The sequence below is a fragment of the Pongo pygmaeus genome, chromosome 16 (assembly GCF_028885625.2).
Source record: "Pongo pygmaeus isolate AG05252 chromosome 16, NHGRI_mPonPyg2-v2.0_pri, whole genome shotgun sequence".
Taxonomy (NCBI): domain Eukaryota; kingdom Metazoa; phylum Chordata; class Mammalia; order Primates; family Hominidae; genus Pongo; species Pongo pygmaeus.
Window position 1 is genome coordinate 104,897,789 of NC_072389.2, and position 26,523 is coordinate 104,924,311.

Genomic DNA, 26,523 nt, shown 5'->3' on the forward strand with positions numbered 1-26,523 from the left:
AGGAGGGTGCTTTTTCCCCGCAGCTGATGATACCAGGGAGGCCTGTGGTCAGGAGAACTGGAATTCTTATTCCCACACAGCCTATAGTGGGCAAGGGAGGCTCCACATTCATTCTTGTTTTTGGAGATGGAGTCTCGCTCTGTCACCCAGGCTGGAGTGCAGCGGTGTGGTCACGGCTCACTGCAACCTCTGCCTCCCAGGTTCAAGCAATTCTCCTGCCTCAGCCTCCCAAGTAGCTGGGATTACAGGCATGCCACCACCACACCTGGCTAATTTTTGTATTTTTAGTAGAGATGGGGTTTCACCATGTTGGCCAGTCTGGTCCTGAACTCTTGACAGGTGGTCCACCCGCCTCGGCCTCCCAAAGTGTTGGGATTATAGGTGTGAGCCACAGTGCCGGGCCTCCAAATTCATTCTTTTTTTTTTTTTTTTGAGACGGAGTCTCGCTCTGTCATCCAGGCTGGAGTGCAGTAGCGCGATCTCAGCTCACTGCAAGCTCTGCCTCCCAGGTTCACGCCATTCTCCTGCCTCAGCCTCCCGAGTAGCTGGGACTACAGGCGCCCGCCACCACACCCGGCTAATTTTCTGTATTTTTAGTAGAGATGGAGTTTCACTGTGTTAGCCAGGATGGTCTCAATCTCCTGACCTCGTGGTCCACCCGCCTCAGCCTCCCAAAGGGCTGGGATTACAGGCGTGAGCCACTGGGCCCAGCCTCCAAATTCATTCTTAATCAAAATAAGAATGAATGACCATGACCCTTTATCATTCTCATATAAACTGATTTACAAACATCTTCAAGTCACAGTGCTTGAAGAGTCTTTAAGCACACTTCTCAACCCAAGAACACGACTTTTTATATGCAATTAATGTCATTATGACCTTCTCTTTAAAAAAGGTGGGCTGTTGCAGTCCAACAATGGGTTAGTCAAAGATGATTAGAAAAATCAGGATCAAGGACAAATGAGGCTCTACACATGAAAACAATGTGGAGTGGCGTGGTGGCTCTGTGGGAACTCCAAATTTGGCTCTGGAATTCCTGATATATCCAGGACAACAAGGAAAACACCAAATACGCTAAAGGGAAAGTAAAACAAAGTGGGCCACTGATGGAATTCTAGGGAATGGATTCTAACATAAGGTATGGCCTTCCCTAGGAATTGGCCTGCTTGGAGGAATGGCTGGAATATAGCAGGGACTCAATAGCCTATTCTCCAGTCTTGACCTATAACCACATAAGACCTTCCTAGGCTGGGCGTGGTGGCTCACGCCTGTAAACCTAGCACTTTGGGAGGCCGAGGCAGGCGGATCATGAGGTTCGGGACCAGCCTGGCCAGCATGGTGAAACCCCATCTCAACTAAAAATACACAAATTAGCCAGGCATGGTGGCACGTGCCTGTAGTCCAAACTACTTGGGAGGCTGAGGCAGGAGAATCGCTTGAACCTGGGAGGTGGAGGTTGCAGTGAGCTGAGATCGCGCCACTGCACTGTAGCCTGGGCGACAGAACAAGACTCCGTCCCCCCTCCCCAAAAAAAAAGACCTTCTTAGCATTGGCTTTCTTGCCTACAACCTCTGAATAAAAACTACGTTCCAACTCCTTTCTTGAAAAGATTCATTTTACTGGGCTTTGAGTTTTTGAAGAAAGGGGTCACGTGTGGAAATGTTTAATGTCCACAGCTAAAGTAGTGAGGCAGTGGATTGAACCCTGCTGAAGACAGTACCTAACACGGGAGGCCAGATGATGACTGGACCCAAACCCGACTTCACACTGTTCTTGGACTCAGCACACTCCTGAGATGTTCCTGATCTATGAAGCAGCCTTCAGGAATTCTTTCTGCAGCCTTTCACCTGATGAAAATGTTGGTGATGATGACCATTCTAGAATGCAATCAGGTTTCTATGTTGTACAAGTAGGTGAACTTTTGCTGTGGAAATTTCCATCTGGAGCCAAGAGAATTCTGTGATTTTCCCCTGCGGGCAGATGCCTTTAAAAGGCAGATCAATAATATGGTTTCCTTTTCGGTGATTTAATCCCGCTGTGTGTGTGCCTTGTTTCCCAGGCCTTCCTGTTTTTTGTTTTTCATGCCTGTGGGTCCATGCCTGGACCATTCAGTGCAGGAGGGTACATCTGGAAAAGCCACTGTTCAGTGGGTTCCTGCTACTGAGTTGAAAACTTAGGGGATGCAGCTGTTGTTGTGATAAAAACAAGAGAAACAGTCGTCGGGCAGTGTTTAGCTTTAGGAACTGCTGGCTTCACAGAGTTGAATGCTAAATATGGCATTTGAGAAACTCCAGTCAGCAGCAGATGTGAAAAGCATGTTTCAAGTCCCCATTTGTGCCCTGGTATTCACACAGCAGTCAGCCTGTCCTCAGACAGGTACATGTGGAGCAGTGGAGATCAGAACTGCATACACCACAGTGCACAACCTTCAGAAATACAAGTGCCCATCGTTTCTCTTGGAGCCTGGCAAACAGGTATCTTTAAGATGCCAATGCCATTGTTTTCAGGACTGACGGTAAACAAGGCCAAACCAAAGGAAAAAGGGGTCACCGGCTTCTACCACAGGCTTCGGGGTGATGCACCCTTAGAGTTTCTTGAAGCCGAGCTGATTTTTAGCCTCTAGGGTGGCAGTGTGGCCCAGAGCAGTGATTCTCAGCCTCCGCCTAGGAAACTGGCCAACACGCAGAACCCTGGGCACCTGGCCCCTGCCCCAGGGACTCTGATTCAGGTGACCCTGATGCAGGGTGCTTAAGATGCACACTTGGGGAGCCGCTGGCATAGAGTAAAGAGTCGGGCCTTATATAAGAGTGACCTGCCCACAGACCACTGGCTTCCTTCTGGGAGCCTCAGGCCCCTTCTCTGTTTAACAGAGCTATGCAGGTCTGACCTGCAGAGTTGCTGTGAAGATGAGGAATGATGTATGAGCCACACCTGGCAGCAGCGAGTGTGCGGTGGGGCACATGGTACCAGTTCAGTCCCACCGGGAGCCAGCGGTGACAGTGTGAAGGTCCGTGTGGTCCTGTTCAGCCCTGCTCAAGTTTCTGTGTATCTCTGTTATCATTTGCCACTCTCCTCTATTCTGAGGTCCTTCCCCTGCCTGGGGTGCAGTGGCTGGGCTGAACCCTAGGAAGAGTTTTTCCAGATGTCATCTACCTTCTTCATGGGATAAGTGAGGAGGGGGAAGGAAAGCAGGTATTCCCAGTGGCAGGCAGCGCCTTTGCTCTGCATTTTCCTCTCTCCTGCAGAGGTGCTGATGGTTGGAAGAGCTTCCCAGCGGCCTACATGGCCTGCACATAGGCAGTCTCCGGTGCTCATTAGAACAGCCTCACTCAGTTCATCTCATTCGATCCCTAAAACTGTGGGATGGAAGGAGGACAAAGAAAACTGAGTCCTCTTGTCTCCATTCTTGGTCCACTCCATTCCATCCTCAACACTATCCTCATAGTGATTAAAAAAAAAATTCCAAAGGACAACTCTAGACCCGTTGTGCCCTGCTTAGCATTCCCTCCAAGCTCCCAGCTGCTTAGAGCAAGGCTCAGAAAAATTTTCTGCAAAGGGCCATATAGTAAATATTGTAGACGTAATAGTCCAAGAGACAAAGCTGAGGCTACTAGGTAGGTGCAGCACTTATATAACAAGAGAGAAGACAAATTTCCACAAATTTCTTCTGATGAAATTCAAGATACAATAATAAGCACATTTTTTTTGGGGCAATATAGTTCTATAGTTCTACTAATGAGAAAAACAGATTCATTTTGGGGGGAGGATAACTTTTCACTTACTTGAAGTTCAAAGTTAGTGTTCCCTATCATCAAATGGGTTGCAAATGATCACGTGTAAAAAATGTTTAACTTGAGGGCCACACAAAAGCAGATGGAGGGCTGCATTTGGCCTGTGGGCCATAGTTTGGGACCCTTGCTTAAAGGATCAGGTCTCAGCCCCTTCACCTGGCAAACCTGGTCTTAGGGATTTGTCCTGTGCCTCTCCCACTAGCAACCCTACAGCCAGCCAGCTCCAACTGCTTTTTGTTCCTTAGATGTACTTTGCTGTCCTGCCTCTGAGCGTCCTTCTTCCATCCCACTTCCCAGCCTGGGAATTCCTGTTTCTCTTAGCCTATACTCTTTTTTCAGGGCTACTTATCTGGACACTTTCCCTAAATCTTCACTCCCGTAGATCCCAGTATGGACCTGCCGCATGGAACTGAGCACTTGGGAGGTTACAGTCTGTAACTCCCTCATTGGTCTGGGACATTTTTAAGGGAAGGGGCTACTTCATTCCTATTGTATTCATTGCACATGTGCCAAAAACAGGGAGGGATGCTGACAACCCTGTCCCAGGTCTTCTGACTATAGGATAGTGTTTCCTGTGCCACCTCCACCCCAGGCCACCCAGTTACCCTGGAAGTACCATGTTTTTATAGCTTACCACTCTCCTGGCCTTGGCTGACTGAGCCAGGGGTGGGCCCTGGATTCAAGCCAGGCCTGTCAGTCTTTCCCTGAGGTCTTTGAGGTCTTTCAAGCTGAGAAAAGAAAAGGCACAGAGACAGAAAGTAAAACTCTGGAGTGTTGCCAGTCTTGATCTTCACCTTGAGGGAAGACATTGCCATGAGAGATGAGGAAGATGTACAGAGAGAAGCAAGGAGAAGTCCTGGACAGAGAGCGCCCTCCTGGCATGAGAGTCTAGCTGAGGCTCAGCTGCATCCTGCCGGCAAATCACTGGCTGTTGGCCCTTATTTGGAAACCACAAGACAATAGACGCCCCTTTATACCTGAGCTAGTTTCAGTTGTATTCTGTCAGTGACAACCCAAAGACTCCTACTGTCCCAATCGTGGCATTCTCCCCACTGTGCCATTCGCTTCCAAACATTTTTTAAGCCCAGGGACCCCTTGTTCAAAAACAAATCTTGGAATTCCAGGATGTGAAATAGATGGCCCTGTAGTATACACTGTGTGATGACGACCACCTGGCCAACATGGTGAAACCATCTCTACTAAAAATACAAAAAAATCTCCACTCCAACAACTCTGAGCCACGTGATCAAGGCCAAGACACGTCTCTCTCAGCCTCAGTTTCCCTCTTTATAAAATACAGAGTAGAGGTACCAAGTGATATAGTTTGTATATTTGTCCCCACCCCAATCTCATGTTGAATTATAATCCCCTATATTGGAGGTGGGGCCTGGTGGGAGGTGACTGGATCCTATGGGTGGGGATTTCTCATGAATGTTTTAGCACTATCCTCTTAGTGCTGTCCTCATGATAGTGACGTCCTCATGATAGTGACTGAGTTCTCATGAGATCTGGCTGTTTAAAAGTATGTGGGACTTCCCCATTCTCTCTTGCTCCTGCTTTCCCCACGTGACGTGCCTTCTCCCACTTTGCCTTCTGCCGTAAGTAAAAGCTCCCTGAGGCCTTCCCAGAAGCTGAGCAGATACCAGCATCATGCTTGTACAGCCTGCAGAACCTTAATCCAATTAAACCTCTTTTCTTTATAAATTATTCCGTCTCAAGTATTTCTTTTTTTTTCTTTTTCTTTTGAGATGGAGTCTTTCTTGCTCTGTGCCCCAGGCTGGAGTGCAGTGGCATGATCTCGGCTCACTGCAACCTCTGCCTCCCGAGTTCAAGCAACTCTCCTGCCTCAGCCTCCCCACGTAGCTGAGATTACAGGTATGCGCCAGCAGCTAATTTTTGTATTTTTAGTAGAGACGGGGTTTCGCCATGTTGGCCAGGCTGGTCTCTAACTCCTGACCTCAGGTGATCTGCCCAGCTCGGCCTCCAAAGTGCTGGGATTACAAGCATGAACCACCACGCCTGGCCTCAGGTATTTCTTTATAGCAATGCAAGAATGGCCTAATACACCAACTCTTAGGGTTACTGTAGGGGTTAAATGAGTTAATATACACGAATCACTTAACACGGTGCCACCGGTGTAACAACCACTCAAAAAGCACTGGCTCTTTTTTTTTACAGGGTCTCACTTTGTCACTCAGGGTGGAGTGCAGTGGCATGATCTCAGCTCTCTACAACCTCTGCCTCCTAAGTTCAAGAGATCCTCCCACCTCAGCCTCCTGAGTAGCTGGGATTACAGGCGTGTGCCACCATGCCCAGCTAATTATTTGTATTTTTAGTAGAGACAGGATTTCGCTGTGTTGGCCAAGCTGGTCTCGAACTCCTGGTCTCAAGTGGTCTGCCTTCCTTGGCCTCCCAAAGTTCTAGGATTATAGGCATGAGCCACTGTGCCTAGCCAGCATTGGCTCTTACTATATGGAGGTGACAGATGGGCAAACGCAGGGTCCCTGCCACCCTCAGCTTCCGTCTCATCTCTCCCTCACTAAAATGTCTTTGGCATATGGGTTATGTTTAAATTATTAAAAATGATTGATTTAATATATTTCTTCCTGGCTAGATTGGGAACTCACAAAGATAAGGTTCATATTTGTCTTGGTCACTGTTTTCCCCCAGGTTTGGCTAGCACATGACTGGCCTATTGAAGGTGCCAAGTAACTATTTACTACCTAACTGATAGCAGATACGTGTCATCTCATTAACAAAGAGGTGTCACATGTGTTACCAAATCTACTGTCTTTTGCAGCAGAATCAGAAAAATCATAAGAGAAAAATACTTGATTTATAGGATAGCCCCTCAGAACTAGTTAATTCTTTTGGTTTGATTAATTATGTTACTTAGGGTTTCCCAGGTTTTCCCCATTTTGAAACTAATTAATGTAATGAAAGCATATGATGTAACTTATGAGATACATTTAGAACAATAAGAGAAAATTTCATATTCATAAACAGATTAATAAAATGAAAACAAATGAATTAAATTCCCAACTCATAAACACAGAAAAAAATTTCAACAGAGCAAAACAAAATAAGGTACAAGGACAGAAATAATAAAGATAAAATCAGAAATTAAGGAAGTAGAGAATAGGATTTATGGGATTAAAGTCCTGGCTCTTTGAAAAAATTAACACAATAGACAAACTAAGTCAAGGAAAAAGGGAGAAAACCCAAATATAAAACTAAGAAATTATAATGGGAAAATAATTGTTAAAAAGTAGAAAGTTTTAAAATTCATGAGACCACTTTTCAAATCTCCATGCAAATAAATCTGAAAATATAAGTGAAATGGATAATTATCTAGAAAAATATGGTTTGCCAAAATGACCCCATTAGGGACAGAAAGCTTCAACAGACCACTTTTTGTAAAAGAAGTAGAGAAAATTGTCAAGGAATTTCCCTACAAAAGAAGCACCAGGCCTAAAGGATGTCACAGAAGACATAAACCTCCACAGACTACAGAGTTTCAATGCTGCATAAATTCTTTCAGTGCATGAAAAATAAGGTAAACTTCCAAATTATTTTTATAAGCGAATATAACATTGATCCTTAAACAAATAATACATACAAATATTGGCACAGAAATCCTAAAATAAATATTAGCATGCAAAATCAACATCTGCTATGGTTTGAATGTGCCTCCCAAAAAGCATGTGTTGGAAACTTAATCCAAAATGCAACACTGTTGAGAGATGCAGCCTAATGAGAGGGGATTAGGCCATGAAGACTCTGTCCTCATGCATAGATTAATGCTGTTATCTTGGGAGTGGTTTGGTTATGAAAGGCTGAGTTTGGCCTCCTTTTCTCTCTCTCCCTTTCTCTCTCTCATTTCCTTTTGCTTTCTGCCATGGGACGAGGCAGCAGGAAGGCCCCTGCCAAATGCCAGCCCCTGGATTTTGGACTTCCCAGGCTCCAGAATTAAAAGAAATAAATTTATTTTCTTTATAAATTACCCAATCTCTGGTAGTGTGAAATAAATTTATTTATTGTGATTTATTTAAATGATTTAAAAAGAACCATCTGATAATCTCCACTGATGCTGAAAAAGCCTTTGGTAAAATTCAACATTTAGTTCTAATTAAAAAAGCACTCACGATAATAGAAATTGATGGATACTTTCTTAACATGATAAAATATATAAACCTTAGTTCTAAAACCAGCATCTATTAAATAAAGAATCACTAGAGGCATTTACACTAAGATGAGGAACATGGCAAGGATGCCCATTATCTCCACTACTGTTTATTATTATATTGGAGGTATAAGCCAATGCAGTTAGACGAAAGAAATAAATTGGAGGCATAAGAACTGGAAAGCATAAAGTAAAACTAAGTCTATTTGCAGATAATGTAATAGAATACCCCCCAAACCTGGGAGAATCAATGATTGAATTAACTCAAGCAATAAAAGAATTAAGCAATTAGCAGGATATAAGATTTACACCGAGAAACCAAATGGGTTCATATATAAAAAAAAATCAAAAGCTATAACAGTAGATAAATCTCCATTTATAATAGTAATAATGAAGATCAAATGGTTAGAATTAAACTTAATAAGAAATATACAAAACCTATATGAAGAACGCTTTTGGATGTGCCTGAAAGATATAAAAGTAGGCATGAAGAAATGGAAAGATACCCCTAGTTCTTGGATAGAAAAACTCAGTATCACAAAGTTGTCAATTCTCACAAGATTTATTTATAAATAACGCAATAAAAATACTAGCAAGCTCTTTATGGAGTTAGACAAATTGATACAAAAATTCATGTAGAAAAATAAACATGGAAGAATAGCTAGAACACCTGATATTCTAGTAAAAGAAAAGCCATAAGGGGTGTCTACTCCTATCACATATTAAATCATTCTATAAAATCTCTGTAATTAAAACTGAAATATTGACACATGAATAAACAGCAAGACTAGTGGAAGAGAAGAGAAATCTAGAAATAGACTTAAGTCCATAAGGAAAATCAGTATATGATGAAGGTGTTATCTGAAGTCACTGGAGCAAAGATGGGCTCTCTAATTAAATGGTGCTGGACAACTGGGTGGCCATTTGGAAAAAAGGTAAGATTAGATCCATTCCTCATGCCATCCACACAAATAAACTCCAAATTTAAAGAAGAAAAAGAAGAATGACAATTGAAGAAAACGTAAGAGAATTCCTCTATAAACTCAGTATATAGAGAGAACACTACAAACATAAAGGACTGATAAATTGTACTACGTAAAAAGTTAAAAATATTTGCATAGTAAAAATAATTGATAATTCATTTAAAAAATATGTATGTCTAAGAGGCTTACTATGTCTTTTACCCAAAAAGTATTAGCTTAGATCTACCACAAAAGTGATGTTATCCTATCTAAACAAGCCACTTCTCAAGTTTCATTTAAAAGAACCACCACAAGGGAGAGAAATTGACCTTGGAGAGGGAGGGAGAGCCTAGTCTCGTGTTAGTACCGGTTCCAGCTTTACCTTCTTCAGTTTCTTGTGGGCCCCACTGTGGTTCCCCTGCGCCAGGTCTGCTCCTCCCAGGAGCCGGTATGTCTCTGCCACCTCGGGACTGAAATCGCCAAATGCTTCCACTTTGGCTTCCAGGGACTCTCTCAGGATCGAGGTTGCTCTCTGTGAAAGGAACAAAAAGCCATCTGGTTAACAAGCTCAAAGGCTGATTAAGATCATTACATAACTTGTATATTTTCACATGGGTGTGGTAGTCTCATGAGCTGAGCCTATTCTCCTCTTGTATTAGTCCGTTCTCATGCTGCTATGAAGAGATACCTGAGACTGGGTAATTTATAAAGCCAAGAAGTTTAATTGACTCACAGTTCCGCATGGGTGGGGAGGCCTCAGAAAACTTACAATCATGGCAGAGGGCACCTCTTTCACAGGGCAGCAGGAGAGAGAAGTGCTGAGCAAAGGGGGCAAAGCCCCTTATAAAACCATCAGATCTTGTGAGAATTCAGTCACTATCGCAAGAACGGCATGGGGGTAACCGCCCCATGGTTCAATCACCTCCCACAGGGTCCCTACCATGACACATGGGTATCATAGGAACTACAATTCAAGATGAGATTTGGGTGGGGACACAGACAAATCATATCACCTCTGGTTGAACAGGAGTCAGGAAACAACACAAATGTGAGGAAAGGTGTAAACTATGAAGAGACAGGACACCTGGCAAAATAAACCAGGTAAAGGACACCTGGCAAAATAAACCCACTCAGCCATTACAGGAATCCATTTCAGTTGAGCAGTAAGAACAAAAGCTGACATGGATCAGTCCTCACATGTCAGTAATTGTGCTGAACACACACAATTGTGTGGATCTCATTTAATTTTTGCTGTCTTCTTTAGATGGGTAAAATTTTAATCCTCATTAGGCAGAGGAGGAAACAGGCACAGAGCAGTTAAGAAACTTGCTCAGAGTCAGAGGGCTCAGCTACGGTGGTGCTAGGATCTGAATACAGCCAGTAATCTTCATACCTTTTTTTAAAAAAATCCGTCTCAGCAGATCTTCCATTTTACAACAGCAGGTGGAAATCTGGAGTTTTTTTTTTTTTTTTTTTTTTTTTTAAGACAGAGTCTCTCTTTGTCTCCCAGCCTGGAGTGCAGTGGCATGATCTCAGCTCCCTGCAACCTCCGCCTCCCAGGTTCAAGCAATTCTCCTGCCTCATCCTCCCAAGTAGCTGGGATTGCAGGCGCCCACCACCATACCTGGCTAATTTTTGTATTTTTAGTAGAGACAGGTTTTCACCATGTTGGCCAGACTGGTCTTGAACTCCTGACCTCAAGTGATCCACCCACCTCGGCGTCCCAAAGTGCTGGGATTACAGGCACGAGCCACAATGCCTGGCCTAATTTTCATACATTTTAGTCCCATGCTTTTCTCCCTCTGTCCACAATGCCATTCTTACAGAAGTGAAAATACAGCATTCCTGGGCAAATTATCTATGTATAGAACATCCTGAACACACTCCAGGCTTTGCTATTCTCATAGGAAATCGTCTAGGAAACTGAAAGTAAACATTCCAACATGACATGACATTTTGTTTGGTTTATCCAATTTATTTATACTAACATGGAATAAAAAATATGAATTGGTCAGGACACAGTATTTCCTGATACTAGCTTCTTCAGACACCAAAATATGCGGGGGGAAACCCTGTTAAAGTATGTCAATCCTCCATACTTTCTCCAGAAATTCTTCCACATGAAGGCACGACATCAGCTGCAGAGCATGGATGCTGAATTGAACTGCCAAATACAGCAGGGACCATGCGAGCTTCCTCATGACACAGCCCCAAAGGGCTCCCGAAAGTGCTCCACAAACAGAAGGACAGGGAGGGCCTTTCATCCTTTTGTTGGCAATAATACAAGTTAGGGGCTAGGGCCGGGGTAGGGGAACCACATTACAGGTGCTGATGAGGCAGAAATACATTTCTCAGGTGAAAGAGGAATCTCTGTAGAGGCAGAGTGATTGTGTAACTCAGCAGTGAGGCCCCACTGAGGTACATGAGGGACTAGAATTTAAATCTAGACTTGTCTGAGGGTAAAGCCCATCACATCTCCCAAGTTCTGAGAGCAAGGACTTGGACTGCTGAGAGTGCTGGGTTTGGTGATATTTCTGTGGGAACTGACTGTCAGACTTAGAGGAGCCAGTGATGGGGAGAAGACCCGGGGAGACTCCCTTTCCCAGATAAAGCTTTGGATGCCGCCTACAGCCTGACTGTGGAAATGGGGAGATGTGAAGGAAGTTAAATGGCACGGGTTTCTAGGAAACTGAGATGGCATCAACCTCTGCTAGGAAAAGCTTAACAGAGAGGAGTGAAGAGTAAAGAGGACTTAGTGGGATGAGAAGAGGGTATGGGCCACTGGGAGCACAGGAGGAACACATGGCCTGTTGAGGGCCAGTGAGTGGCCAGGCTGAGGAAGACAGAGAAGATTCTTGAGCAAAAGAGTGGCACAACTAGAAGACAAACCCTCACAGAGTAGCTTAACCTGTGGCAGAGTGACGTTCACTTACATTTTACCTTAAAAGACATTTTGTCCCCCAAAGATCATGTTCCACAGTGCCCATGGCCATGTGCTGTGGGAACATCTGGGATGGCCTGAGCACAGCCCCATTCTTGGCTCCGGGACTGTCCTTGGGCTCGGCCCTTGTTGGCCAACACCTGCTAGAACCCACAGTGAGAGGTTTGCAACCAAATGGTGAGAACAGCATGAGGCTGCCATGTTTGGCTGGGCAGGTGGTGCCACACACAAGGGTGCCTGGCAGGAGCATGGGGAGGGCTGAAATGCAGCCTATGGTCCCCTCCAACATGGGCGGTATCTACCTGAGGAAGGGGCAGCTTTTTCTATTATCATAAGGGCATTGGATGGGCTGGCAGTGGCCCTAGAATGAAAAGAGCCAGTTTGCTAAAATCCTCGAGGGCAACTTAGGAGAGTGAGGTGCATCTTTTGATCAACACTGATCTGGGTGACTTGGGCAAGGGTAGTGAGGCATAGCGTCAGTGACACTGAGCACTGGCTGACTCAGCAAGACACTATGGTGGGAGGCCAGACAGTACAGTGGGAAGCCTGGAAATGCCAGTGGAGTCCAGGTCGTGGATGGTGCTGTGGGCCATGTCAGGATTCTGGTTTATCCTGAGGGCATCGGGGAGCCAGTGGACTGGCTTTTACAAATGAGTGTTCACTGGTCAGATCTGCTTTTTGGAAACATCACCATGGCTTCCTTATTCTGAGTGGACTAGAAGAGGGCAAACATGGAAAAAGCAGCTGAGAGACAGGAACTTGTTAGAGTGGTCCAGGCAAGAGATGATGAGTGGCAGGACTAAAGATGGAGAACAATGGATGCAGTCAAGATCTATTTTGGAGGAAAAAAATTGCTGAGGAACTGGACGGAGTGGGGCATGAGGGGGCAAACCTACCCCATTATTCTGACCTGAGCACTCCCCTTAAGTCTTCTAGAGATGTGAGGGGGGGATGGGGAGGGAATCTGAGGCCCCTGGAAGGCCCCTCTCTCTCCCTGGGGTTGGGTGACCGAGAAACATCCTGAAACTCCCATTTGTCCTGATGATTGTGGCCCTACTTTGGCCTGAGAAACATGGGTATATCTGCATAAAAGCCCGTGTTCCCTAACTGACAGAAGGTGGGGGTGGAGGGGGGATTAAGGATGAGAAAAGAGCTGTGGGGGAGGAGGTCTACAGACGGTAAGGGAAATAAAGTTTTTCATTTCCAAGATTTGCCATGATAGGTTAGAGTTGAAAAAAATACATAGCCCTCCATATCCCTAGATCAAAAATTATATGGGAAAAAACAATAAAAATAACAATACAACAATAAAAACAATACAAATAAAAAATACAGTGTAACAACTATTACCATAGCATTTACATTGTATTAGGTATTATAAGCAATCTAGAGATGATATAAAGTATTCAGGAGGCTATGTCTAGGATATATACAAATGTGACACCATTTTGTACAAGGGCTTGAGCATCCTTGGAGTTTGGTATCCTTGGGGGCTCTGGAACCAATCCCCACAGATACTGAGGAACAACTATATATATGTGTGTGTGTGTGTGTGTACATATGTGTCTATATATGTATGTATGTATGGTTTTCTAGGAAACTGAGATGGCGTTAACCTCTGATAAGAAAAGCTTAACAGAGGCCGGGCACAGTGGCTCATGCCTGTAATCCCAGCACTTTGGGAGGCTGAGGCGGGTGGATCATGAGGTCAGGAGTTCAAGACCAGCCTAGCCAAATGGTGAAACCCCATCTCTACTAAAAATACAAAAAAATTAGCTGGGCATGGTGGCAGGGGCCTGTAACAATCCCAGCTACTCAGGAGGCTGAGGCAGAGAACTGCTTGAACTTGGGAGGCGGAGGTTGCAGTGAGCCGAGATTGCACCACTGCACTCCAGCTTGGGTGACAGAGCAAGACTCTGTCTCAGAAAAAAAAAAAAAAAAAAAAAAAGCTTAACGGAGAGGAGTGAAGAGTAAACAGGACTTAGGGGCACTGAGAAGAGGGTGTGGGCATATATGCACACATACATATATACATATATATGCACACGTATATATATAATTGTTCCGCAGTATCTGTGGGCCATTGTGTGTATATATATGTATTAATATGTGTACACACACACACACATATAAAGAAATAAAGCAACGGTATGTTAGGCTTTGCAAGGAACACGTTCCCAAGGGTTTAATTACCAATGAATGTAAGGTCTTGGTCTTGTTCTATTTTTATAAGCCATGTAAATCACGCTTGTACGAATCAATACTAAACAACTGAGCTGTAACTTCTGCACCGTATAGTTTTCCTTAGACATGCAAATTCCATTCAGTACCCAAACCAAGGAGAGAAGGATTAGACACACTAACTGCCACACTATTCCAGCCAGATCTGCAGGACTTCAATAAGCAGGGCCTGTCCACTATTTCTTTAGGATCTTTTGTAAGTGGGCATGACAATCTATATTCTCATAAAGTCTCCCAGCTTCTAAGAACAAGTATCTCTGGAAGCTGCCCCAAAGGAGCCCTAGCCTTATTTATGTGTCCCTCTAGAGACTGGCACATGCTTTGCACACAGTAGGTGCTTAATGGATGCCTGCAGAGTAAAGGAGTTGCCCTTTGGATATCAACTGTGAATAACTAGACAATTGTGATCCAAACTCACTTACCTCTTTTTGTCCAGTCATTTGTAGAAAATGGCAAAATTCATCTTGAATTGAAAGAAATTTGGTTCTTCCCATCCCTTCAGAATCCTTAAGATGAGCCATGCTCTCTTGAAAATACTGCTCAGCTACATCTGAAGAAAAGCATTTATTATAACTTTGAAAACTGCTCACAGATTTGAAATGGAAACAGAATAAATATACTGTTAGCAGTGTTGAGCTATTTGGAAAGAGGTATTGGGACAAGAAAAAACAGTTAAGACTGTCCTTTGCCCATTAATCTGCCTGTTTCATTAGAAAGAATTTAGGTCTCGAAGGATACCATAATTTACTTTCTTTAATTTTCATACATCTAGCTTTCCCGGTGATACATAAAGAAAAGTTACTGCAAAAGAAGAAACTATGCCCCAGATCTGAATACACTGGTAAGTTTTCAGGTTGATCAACCATTAATTTTTCCTATAACTTTAGTTATAGGGTAACTATGACTTTACTAAGGGTAGGACTCTGAAAGTTCATTTATTTTGATGGATTTGGAGTGTAATCTTGGTACATATTTCTAAAACATGAAAAATCTGGAAAATATTGCTGACATGCTGCTAAGGGAAGAAATCATTCAAAACCCCAGTCATTCCAAATACTTCAACATACTGGTTATAATATAACACAAATATTTTTAAATGCATGCCAACCTTGAATGCAAGAAAAAGAAAACCCTCAGGTATGGAAAATGACGAGAGAACTAAAAGCCAGAGAAGTGAGTGGGAGCTGAGGTTGAATGGCCCATGAGCATATTAGAAAAAAGGTCCATCTAAGCCCGAGCAGGACTAGGGATGAAGCCTGAGGCTCATTTGTGGTGGAAAGCTGAATAGGACTCCCTGCAAAAAGCTGGTGTGGCCAGCAGAATTCTAAGGTGACCTGTGACCCTTGCCCTCGTGTAGTCCCTCCCCTGTGGTTATGGATGGAACTTGTGAGTATGAAGATATAGTTCTCCTGAGATGAGCTTATGTTATAGGGTACAGCTGACTTTAAGAAAGCAAGATTATGGCCGGGGGTGGTGGCTCACACCCGTCATCCAAGCACTTTGGGAGGCCAAGGTGGGAGGATCGCTTGAGCCTGGAAGTTCAAGACCGGCTTGGTCAACACGGCGAAACAAACAATAAACAATACAAAAAAAAAAAATTAGCCAGATGTGGTGATGTGCACCTGTCGTCCCAGCTACTTGGGAGGCTGAAGTGGGAGGACTGTTTGAGCCCAGGAGGTTGAGGCTTCAGTGAGCTGTGATCACACCACTGTATTCCAGCCTGGGTAACAAAGCCAAGACCCTGTCTCAAAAAAAAAAACAAAAACAAAAAACCAGAAAGATTATCCCCTGGGCCAGACTTAATCACAGGAGCCCTTTAAAAGCAGAGTTTTCTCTGGCTGGTAGCAGAAAAGGAAGTCATATTTATGGAAAGCGTGACAGAGATTTGATGAGAAGGATTTTGCCTGCTGCTGAGATGGAGAGGGATATAGTGGAAGGACCTCAGCAAGAGCAGCCTGCGGGAGCTGAGAGGGGTCACTGGCCACCAGCTCTCCAGAAAACAGGGACTTCAGTCCTACAGCTGCAAGGAACTGAACTGTGCTCATAACAGGAATGAGCTTCAGAAAACACCCCAACCTCCAGTTGAGAGTGGAGCTGGCCAACAATGCAATTTCAGTCTGAGCAGAGAAGCACGCCTTAGCACACCAGACTTCTAACCTACGGAACTGCAAGGTAATAAATGGGTGAGTTAACAAATTTGTTACGCAGGAAATAAAATGAATACAGCCAGTGCTATCGTCTGAATATTTATGTCCCCCTCAAATTCATGTGTTGAAATCTAACCCCCATGGTGATGATATTCAGAGGCAGGGCCTTTCAGAGGTAATTAAGTCATGGGGATGGCACCCTCATGAATGGGATTAGTGTCCTTATAAAAGACACCATCAAAGAGTTTCCTCCCTCCTTCCACCCTGTGAGGACACAGTGAAAAGACAGCTGTCTACGAACCAGGAAGCAGGTCAGGCACCAAATCTACCAGAGCCTTGATCTGGGACTTTCCAGACTTCAGAACTGTGAGAAATACCTTCTGTGGTTTATAAGCCACTTAGTCTATGGTGTTTTGTGATAGCTTCCCAAACACTAAGACAGCCAGGAATCTCTAAAATGAAGATAAGAACAATTGCACTGGTTCCAGGTGTGGAATTAAGGGTGTCTATCCAGAGGCTCTGACTAGAAAAAGAATACCTGAAATAAGCATATATGTAGTCTGAATGTGTACCACCTACTTGGTCTGGAAGTCCTGAACCAAGAAACCAGCACAGAAACTAGTCTGAAACTGGAAAAACCACAGGGCTCTAGCACAGGGGTTGGCAAACTTATTCTGTAAAGGACAGGATGGTAAATATTTTAGGCTTTGCAGGCCGTATGATCCCCATTGTTGCTATTCAACTCTGCTGTTGTAGCATGAAAGCAGCTGTAGACAATATATAAATGAATGAGCATAACCATGTTCCAATAAAACTTTATTTACAAAAACAGGTGGTGAGCAAATTTGGCCCATGTGCATAAGTTTGCTGCCCCTACCCTAGAAGAGGAAAATGTGACGGCTTCCTCCCCCAAGAGACATGGGACTCCCACAGAAGCACCTGTTGAAGATAGCTTCATGGTGACACATGACAAGCACATAAAGTCTGTTGGGGAAGATTATGACCCATATATACAGTGGTCTACTTGCATTCCACTTGGAAATATCATATTTATTATGGAGCACTGTATAAAACATTATCTTTTGCTTTTAGAAATTTCCTCAATATTTGGTTATTCCCTTCTGTCATTTCTAGTTTTGTATTTGTACTTCCTCTCTGTTTTCTTGATTAGGCCAGCTAGTGTTTCATCTGTTTCATTATCTTTTCCAATGAATTGACTTGGGCTTATTTTTCTCATTCTGTGACGGTAATGCCAGGTGCTTCCCAAGTGGCCTCCGTGACCTTCAGGTACAGCTCTCGAGAACACACGAGGATCAAAAATCCAACCGGCGCCGGTGAAGCGTGCTGCTCTCTAGAACACACGAGGATCAAAAATCCAACCAGCGCCGGTGAAGCGTGCTGCTCTCGAGAACACACGAGGGTCAAAAATCCAACCAGCGCCGGTGAAGCGTGCTGCTCTCGAGAACACACGAGGATCAAAAATCCAACCGGCGCCGGTGAAGCGTGCTGCTCTCGAGAACACACGAGGATCAAAAATCCAACCGGCGCCGGTGAAGCGTGCTGCTCTCGAGAACACACGAGGATCAAAAATCCAACCGGCGCCGGTGAAGCGTGCTGCTCTCGAGAACACACGAGGATCAAAAATCCAACCGGCGCCGGTGAAGCGTGCTGCTCTCGAGAACACACGAGGATCAAAAATCCAACCGGCGCCGGTGAAATGTGCTGCTCTCGAGAACACACGAGGATCAAAAATCCAACCGGCGCCGGTGAAGCGTGCTGCTCTCGAGAACACACGAGGATCAAAAATCCAACCGGCGCCGGTGAAGCGTGCTGCTCTCGAGAACACACGAGGATCAAAAATCCAACCGGCGCCGGTGAAGCGTGCTGCTCTCGAGAACACACGAGGATCAAAAATCCAACCGGCGCCGGTGAAGCGTGCTGCTCTCGAGAACACACGAGGATCAAAAATCCAACCGGCGCCGGTGAAGCGTGCTGCTCTCGAGAACACACGAGGATCAAAAATCCAACCGGCGCCGGTGAAGCGTGCTGCTCTCGAGAACACACGAGGATCAAAAATCCAACCGGCGCCGGTGAAGCGTGCTGCTCTCGAGAACACACGAGGATCAAAAATCCAACCGGCGCCGGTGAAGCGTGCTGCTCTCTAGAACACACGAGGATCAAAAATCCAACCGGCGCCGGTGAAGCGTGCTGCTCTCTAGAACACACGAGGATCAAAAATCCAACCGGCGCCGGTGAAGCGTGCTGCTCTCTAGAACACACGAGGATCAAAAATCCAACCGGCGCCGGTGAAGCGTGCTGCTCTCTAGAACACACGAGGATCAAAAATCCAACCGGCGCCGGTGAAGCGTGCTGCTCTCTAGAACACACGAGGATCAAAAATCCAACCGGCGCCGGTGAAGCGTGCTGCTCTCTAGAACACACGAGGATCAAAAATCCAACCGGCGCCGGTGAAGCGTGCTGCTCTCTAGAACACACGAGGATCAAAAATCCAACCGGCGCCGGTGAAGCGTGCTGCTCTCTAGAACACACGAGGATCAAAAATCCAACCGGCGCCGGTGAAGCGTGCTGCTCTCTAGAACACACGAGGATCAAAAATCCAACCGGCGCCGGTGAAGCGTGCTGCTCTCTAGAACACACGAGGATCAAAAATCCAACCAGCACCGGTGAAGTGTGCTGCTTCTTGGAGGCAGCAGGGTGAATGGCAAAGAGAGCAGACTCTGGGCTTGCGTTATCTAGGCCCAGGTTCTGGCTCTGCCCCTTACAGCTGTGTGCCTTGCTGTGTTCCCCATCTGGAAAAGGGGACCATTATATTAATAACTCCCTTATAAGGAGGTATAAGGAGTAAACAGATGAATGCATATGAATAAATGATAACAGGACTGACATATAGTTGGTGCTCAATAAATGTTGATGATTTTAATTTTAGGGACAGTTTTGATAATTGTAGCTATGGGTCCCCATACTAGGCTGAAATAGCAGGCAGACTGGAAGCAACAAGTGACAGAAATGGACATTGAGAGGACAGAAACATGAAAACACACAGAGAGATCAAAAGACACAGAAGTCTAGCATCCTTTGCAGATAAACAGCCCTGTACACCTCAAGAGCTCTGAGAACATGCCTGAAATTCACAATGAGAATCCTGGGTCTTAAGAAATGATCTAATTACATTCCATAGGATCTGTGTTAGAAAGGAGAGACGTAAACACTTTGGAAATATGTCTACCAAATCTAGTCAACCTAAAGAAAGCTTAGGTCTGAAACAAGTTATGTTCATCTGCATGACTTACTTCATGTAGATTCTAGGCAGTTGCCAGGCAGGAGCAGGAATTGCACTCAGTGCCAGCTGGCCCTGGGGTCTGCAGTTAGGCAGAAATCAATTGAACTGGATTCCTGTAACCCTGTCTTTCAATGGGGCCTGTCCCCAGCCAGACCAGCAGATGCATTTCTGGAGCACTCCTCACAAGTTTTTGTCTTGGTGGGAGAAAATCTGCCACGTGGAAAATGTTACATCTCTTCCTCATAGCTGACCCATACGAGAAAACGTTACAGATTTAATGTGCAAACTGAGTATTAACTTTGGCTACTTTGATAATCTAATGTCAGCAAATGTTGAGGATGAAGTGGCATTAATTTTGTTGATTATCAAAGCATTACAGAGATGAACATTCATGTCTAAAATGAATGAAGATAGTCAGGAGTGGAGTACTCTTTCGGTATTTTAATTTTCTGGCTAATTGGGAGTTAACTAAAGAATGTAGCTGAGCAATTCTTTTTAAAAGTAAAGGTCTTTCTGCATCTCAGCCTTGTCCCTAAAGATGGGCCCTTACTGTGCTTACCGTGAAGACCTGCAGATGTATAAGGCATGGGGCAATTCGTGCACTGAGTTTCAGACTCCGGGCTTTGGCTGAAGCAGCATTGCTATGCTCAGGGAAAGGCAGAGGCCAAAAGGGCTAGGGAGCATTTCCCTGCCCTCTCCTGGGATAGGAGCCGATCTCCCTGGCATGGGTGGACACAGCCACATCTCACATCTTTCTAGTCCTTTTCTTTGTAATGTTCTCCCACCTCCCAGGATTCCTTCCCCTAACTGCCCTGAAAAGCACCCCATTTGGGCTGGTCCTCTCAACCCGAGAATGGCATGCTCCTTTCCCTCAGTGCAGCTCAGCTCACAGAGAAGCTTTGAGGGAGGACGCTGCAGGGTTCAATTCCAACTAATGTGCAAATGGCTCCTAACCTCAGACTTAGGGACGCCCAGTCATATTTTCCAAAGAGGATGCTTGTTAGTGTACGTGGACCTCTGGAAGAGGGAATGGGTGCGAGGGAGGAAGGAAAGGAGAAGAGTGCGGAAGGAGTGTATTCCTTACATGAAGGCAACATGGCTATTGAAGTGACAGAAGGCCAGGTGTTGTGGTGGGCAGACGGAGATGGGCCCTGCCTGGGAATCTGCGCTCTGGGGGCAGCCTCCTCAAGTCACTGCTCTCTTTCTTCCTTTAAGTCCTTGGCTTCTCTAAGGTTTTGTGCTTTTTCCATTTTTGTTCCTGGTAGGTCTCTAGTCAGAGGGGGATAAGGCCAGATAGAGGGTTCCCAGACAGATGTTGTCACATGCAAGCCAGCCACACATCAGGCATCTGTGAACTCAGGTTAGGACCCCTATATATTAGAATGGCCTAGAGCTTAGGAACAGAGGAAGGTCTAGTGCGTCCACGTGTGCACCTTCCCTGTCTATAGATTTCAAACCACTTTTATCTTTATCTGGTATATAAGAAAACTCCTTTATTGCAAGATCCTGACTTATTTCCCCCAACCCCCTCACCTCCAAATTAACTTTGAGAACTAAATCCACATAAGCAGCCTCTGAGGAGAGGGCAAATTGAGTCCTGTTACTAAAGCAAAGGGGTCAATTCCTGAGAAGCAGTTTATTCTCCTGGCAATGGACATCCCAGTCTATCTCCGCCTGGGACAAGTGACAGCAGGATTTCCAGAAGGACAGGAAGTCATAGCCCCTTCAAGTGGCTGCCGCCTGCCGGCCTGAACCTTGTGCCCTGCAACACGGTGTGGGTTCACAAAGAGCCAGCAGTTTCAGCACTCTCACACAAGGCCATCCCTACCTTTGAAAACCACTTCTAGAATCCTCTGCAATCTGATGCCGAAGGCCTGGGCAGAAGCTGAGGTCATTTTCTAAAACACAGGAGCATGACTTAGCTTATAAATCTGAGCCCTAATGGCACAGGTGTTCCAAGGCCATGAATCTTCTATTTTCACTCTAACAGAATGTTTAGGTTGTCTGTGAGTTAGAGCAGGGAGAAGGTGTGGCTCGGTGGGCAGGGTGGTTTGATGTCTCTCCAGACGGCTCTGTCTGAGGACTTGGAGCCACATCATTCCAAAAGACCCTGAAAGATTCTGTGTAGAGATGTTCATATACAGGCAAAAGAAAACAAGGCTTCATCCCAAGAGCAAGAGGAATGCAGGACTGCAATGTGGCCCACTGCAGGGGAGGTCAGGAGGCTTTTAATGAAAATAAATTCCAGTAACCCTGCATTCATTTTCCTGTGGCTGCCCTAAGGCAGAAGCTGGAACAGTAAGGACAGCTTTCATTAAGAGGGAGGCCTCTGTGTATAATGCGACGATTGTCTTTTGTAGCAGTCTTAGGAAATAGTCCCTACTCTGTACCAACTGCAAAGGACCCCAGGGAGTTTAAAAATGGAAAGTCCCAAATCTTAGCCTGGCGCTAACCCGGAGGAGCTCCCTCACCCAGGAAACACATTGAAGCTACTTAGACCCTGCTGGGGGCTGCTGTTCGAGTCTGCTAGCTTGTGGAGGCCACATGGGAAGCCTGAGAACACATAAAGCCCGGAAGAGACTCTTTCCTCACCCCAGAGCCTTCAGTGGTCCTCACAGGAGACCTTCTTCATGAGGAACGCTTTCACAGTGCCATAGACAGGGTCCTGTGACATGGCTTCAGGGAGTGGCAGGGCTGCTGCTCACTAGCTGTGTGATACAGGGAAGTCCGTGGCCATCTCCAGGGACGGGTGTGCATCCATAAAGTGAAGTGATCCAGTGGCAGCAGACGAGGTGAGGCTCGCAAGGTATACATATGCAGAGTGCCCTCACAGGGCTTGGTCGCCATTGGGATCTGCCTGCCTTAAGTGTCCTCACCACCAGGAAAGTGACCAGCCCCCTCCATCAGCGCAACGTGGGGCCACCATGTAGTGAAGGCTTCCAGTAACCTCAAGTTCCTGTCACTTGTCTTGGTGATGTAGATGCGTTTTCCATAAGCTGCCTTAAAAATCCTTTTTGAAGCCAAGTCGGGGTGTAAGTTACATAGGCTTCTCTAAGAAGTTCTGAACACAAATTACAAACCAGCTCAGAAGTGACAAACCCGAACCTCATGAACGTGGTCATCATGCTGCTCATGCACTTCAGCCTCCCCAGGAAAGAAATGAAGTGACAGGCTTTGCTCTCAGACACAATGAAGGGACAGCAGTTGGTGAGCAAGCCTGATGAGGTTTCAGCTCTGCCCCAGCTAGAGGGGTCAATGCACAAACTCCTCTCCTCCTCCTTCACTGGCCCCAAGGGCTGCCAACCCCTGCGGCCCCTACCTGCCTGTCCTTTAGGGCTGCTCAGAGCCCTGCACCCTCAGCAGGGTGGGGTGGGGATGGGACAACTCCCTCTCTGGGTCTGGAGTGTGGTAAGTAGGTAGCACCTGGGTTCCATTCTAGGCCTTTCTTGGCCTCTAACTTGCTGAGTGACCCTGGACCCCAATCCCCTAGATGTGACAACTCTAGGGTGACTTCCAGAAGTTTCTGAGAAGAGATGCTCCTAATGCTGGTGAAAACAGAGTATGGGGCATCTCTTTCCTTCTCTGGGCCTCAGCCTCACTCCACTGCACCCTCACTTCCCCTTTCTCCCTCACTCCCTGTGGGGCACAGAGCAGGGATGGATGCCACATGTGCTGCTTGGGGAGCTCAAAGGCAAGGCCAAACTCAGGCTGGTTGGGCATTTTGTAAAAACAAATGGGCCCTGAGAAGGGACAGAGGAAGGCTCTCTCAGAGCGCACAGGGGCCCAGGGGAGTGGGAAGTCTGAAGGGAGACAGGCAGCTGGAGCGTGGCCGGCCGTGGCTTACTCTCACTTGACTGTACCACCAGGTCCCGCTTGGAAGCTGAGGTTGGAGGCATCATGAGAGACGTAGTAGGGACAGCTAAGAGCATGGGAAGGTAAAGGACACCTCACTGTGGCTGCTCCCTGTCACCTGTCAGGGGCCATGTCACCTGTCAGGGGCCCATAAGACCTAGGGCCTGTGTACACCAGGGGTGCCTGATTTCTGGTCTCTCTGGAACACACGGGGCCCAAGGAGCAACAGTAACCCAGTGAGCAGGGAGTGGGGACAGCCCAGCACTGGGCAAGCTGAAAAGGCAGGCCACAGAGGGAAGAGTTGAGAAAAGGGAGGGTCGTGTAAGGTAAAAAAGAGGAGACCTGGGTGAGATGCAGTGTCCAGCTTCCGATACTGACATTTTTCCAGTCTACTGTGTAAAATGTGGCTAGAGGCTAGGACCAGTGGGGGCGGGGGAGATATACATATTCGTGCATAGGAAATTATATCTTAGGAATCCATTTAGTCAGCCCCTGCCCCCTAAGCTCTAACCGGACAGAGCCCGTTCCATCTGCTGTCACTGAACGCTGCAGAACTCCCTGGCCTGCAAGAGCCCAGGCCGCAGATGGGGCTACTTCCAAACAAGGCCGCCTGCACTCAGCAGGCTCTGCCCTCCCAAAGGCTGAAATGTTCTTGGCTTTGAACCATTTCATTTTAATATCCTTTAGGAGATGAGTTATAAACACAAAGCCAATGCCCTGAACACTTAGCAGGGTTGGGAAAGCTGTTAATACCAAGTTTGTCTATGGCTGCTCTGGGAAGCTGGCCAGGCTCAGGTTAGTGACATTCCAGGAGCCTGAATTGGGAATCTTTATGCAATCACAAGCCTTCGTGACTTCTTGGGCAGTTTTGTCTGCATAAGGAATACAGGGAAGGCACAGAGCAAAGGGATCAGCTTGTGCGTTGAGACTGAAACACTTGCTTCTTGGCCAGTGGCATTTTGTTAGTTAGAGGGCAATGCCTTCAATGGGCATTCCGCACGCAAGCAGGCAGGCTACAGAGAATCCTCAAAGGAGAAATTTTTCTCATTAGTAATTATTTTCTTCAAAAATCAAAATCAAAACCAACCCCCCAAAAGTCTTTGTACCCCGTACAAACAGGTTTAAGCACAGGAGAGCAGAGCTAAGATTCCCCCTTGGTGCTGGGTGGAATGTGCAGATTTGCTCCTGGGATCCAGCCAGGACTTCTGAATTAGAAGTGACCAACGTCCAGGTCAGAAAGTCCTGTGCTGTTGAGAGCTGTGAGGGATTTGGTTGCCCCTTAGTTGTTACACAAAGATAAGTTGCAAATTGCCCTCTCTTATTTCTCCCTGGTGGAGGCAGCAGAGGCCTGGAGAAACCTAGGCCGCCGTAGATTTCTTTCATTCCTGCTGTGGGGGCAGTGGCCATGTGAGGGGACAGCAGAGAGGTGACATAAAAGACACTGGGAATGTACCCACCTGTGCTCCTGCTGCAGCCCCTGGTGGGTGGTGCCTGTTGCATTTCCGCTTCTGGAGGGAAGCTGATTCCCCACACGTGCCACACATGCTGGCCTGGTGAGCTCTTTTCCAGCCTTGCCCACATCTGCCACTGTGGGCACAAGGATTTCAATGGCAGCAGTTTTTAAACTATGTTCGTGCGGTAGGAATAGTTTGAGGGTTCTTCTTGCTTTTATTGTTCCTGATTTGCCCATTTAGGTGATTCGTTTGAGGCCTTAGGGGCAAAGGTTTGTGCACCTTTTTGCACCTGTTCCAGGACTTCATGTTGCTGCAGGACAATCAGCATTTATTTCTAGCCCACTGCTTGTCTGCCCTGGCTCCTCACTTAGCATTTACTCACCTTTAGGACCTCAGTAAGCTTTTTTCCTAACAGCATCAGGGTGATAAACAGTTCAAGTGGCTTCCGGTTGATGGGTGCTGAATCTGACAAGGGCCTGCCTAGGAGCACCATACAGACTGATGGGGACTTGGTCCTTTTGGGGTAGAACAATGAGTAGAGACAGTAGGTCCTTCAGATTCATGGTACTTTCTGGTACGAAGAGGTGGCAGTATGAACTCATCTGTAAAATGGGAGGTCCTGTCCTGCCTCCAAGGGTTGTTAAAAGGATTCAATGAGCATGTCTGTGGAAGTACCAGCACCTGCATACAAGAGGTGCCCAAGTGCTGCTGCTATGGTTGTTACTGTCATTGTTGCTGTCATTATTATGATTCTTGCTTGCTCCTGAGTCTCTCTCTTTTTTTTTTTTTTTTTTTTTTGAGATTGAGTCTCGCTCTGTCGCCAGGCTGAAGTGCAGTGGTACAATCTCGGCTCAATGCAACCTCTGCCTCCAGGGTTCAAGTGATTCTCCTGCCTCAGCCTCCTGGGTAGCTGGGACTACAGGTGTGCACCACAACACTCAGCTAATTTTTTTGTATTTTTAGTAGAGATGGGGTTTCACCATGTTGGCCAGGATGGTTTGATGGTCTCTATCTCTTGACCTCGTGATCCACCCACCTTGGCCTCCCAAAGTGCTGGGATTACAGGTGTGAGCCACTGGGCCCGGCCTCTCAGTCATCTTTTGCTTCTGCTTCAAGCAACCAATCCTCCAGTCCTAATGCAGAAGCCACCCCCTTTCCCAATTTGTAAAACTATCAGTCCCAACTCCTTGTGCCTGGGAGAAGTTGTCTTCTTACCCATCTACTTTGTTTCTCACATTTTTTTTTTTTTTGGAGACAGAGTATTGCCATGTTGCCCAGGCTGGAGTGCAGTGGCACAATCTTGGCTCACTGTAACCTTTGCCTCCCAGGTTCAAGTGACTCTCATGCCTCAGCCTCCCAAGTAGCTGGGACTACAGGCGTGCACCATCATACCCGGCTAATTTTTGTATTTTTAGTAGAGACGGGGTTTCATCATGCTGGCCAGGCTGGTCTCGAACTCCTGACCTCATGTGATCCACCCATCTTGGACTCCCAAAGTGGTTCCTCACATATTTCAATCCTGACTGGCAAGTGGGCTTTCTGAGTGCATGTCACCGAATGCCCTCAGCTGCTGCAGGTTGGAGCTGAGATTCTCCGCATGCTCCTGGGCCCCAGGCCTTCCCATTGGCACTCCACACCCTTTTCTCTGGGC

At 46.2% G+C, this 26,523-nt stretch overlaps 1 protein-coding gene across 39 annotated transcripts in view; it reads right to left on the reverse strand.

Moving 5' to 3' along the window:
- The window catches only part of TTC23 (tetratricopeptide repeat domain 23), a 111,763-nt gene that overhangs the window by 10,276 nt on the left and 74,964 nt on the right, over window positions 1–26,523 (reverse strand). For 19 of the 39 annotated variants that reach the window (XM_054450740.2, XM_063653008.1, XM_054450736.2 and 16 more), the window contains 2 exons: window positions 14,541–14,668; window positions 9,319–9,468 (listed from right to left, as the gene is read on the reverse strand). In XM_054450740.2, coding sequence (XP_054306715.1) covers window positions 9,319–9,468; window positions 14,541–14,668 — 278 coding nt within the window. Of the gene's footprint in view, window positions 1–1,597; window positions 3,357–4,425; window positions 4,520–9,318; window positions 9,469–14,540; window positions 14,669–22,175; window positions 22,577–24,875; window positions 25,006–26,523 lie in introns of those variants that run through there. The other 20 variants (XM_063653005.1, XM_063653000.1, XM_063653001.1 and 17 more) reach the window with 5 other exon arrangements.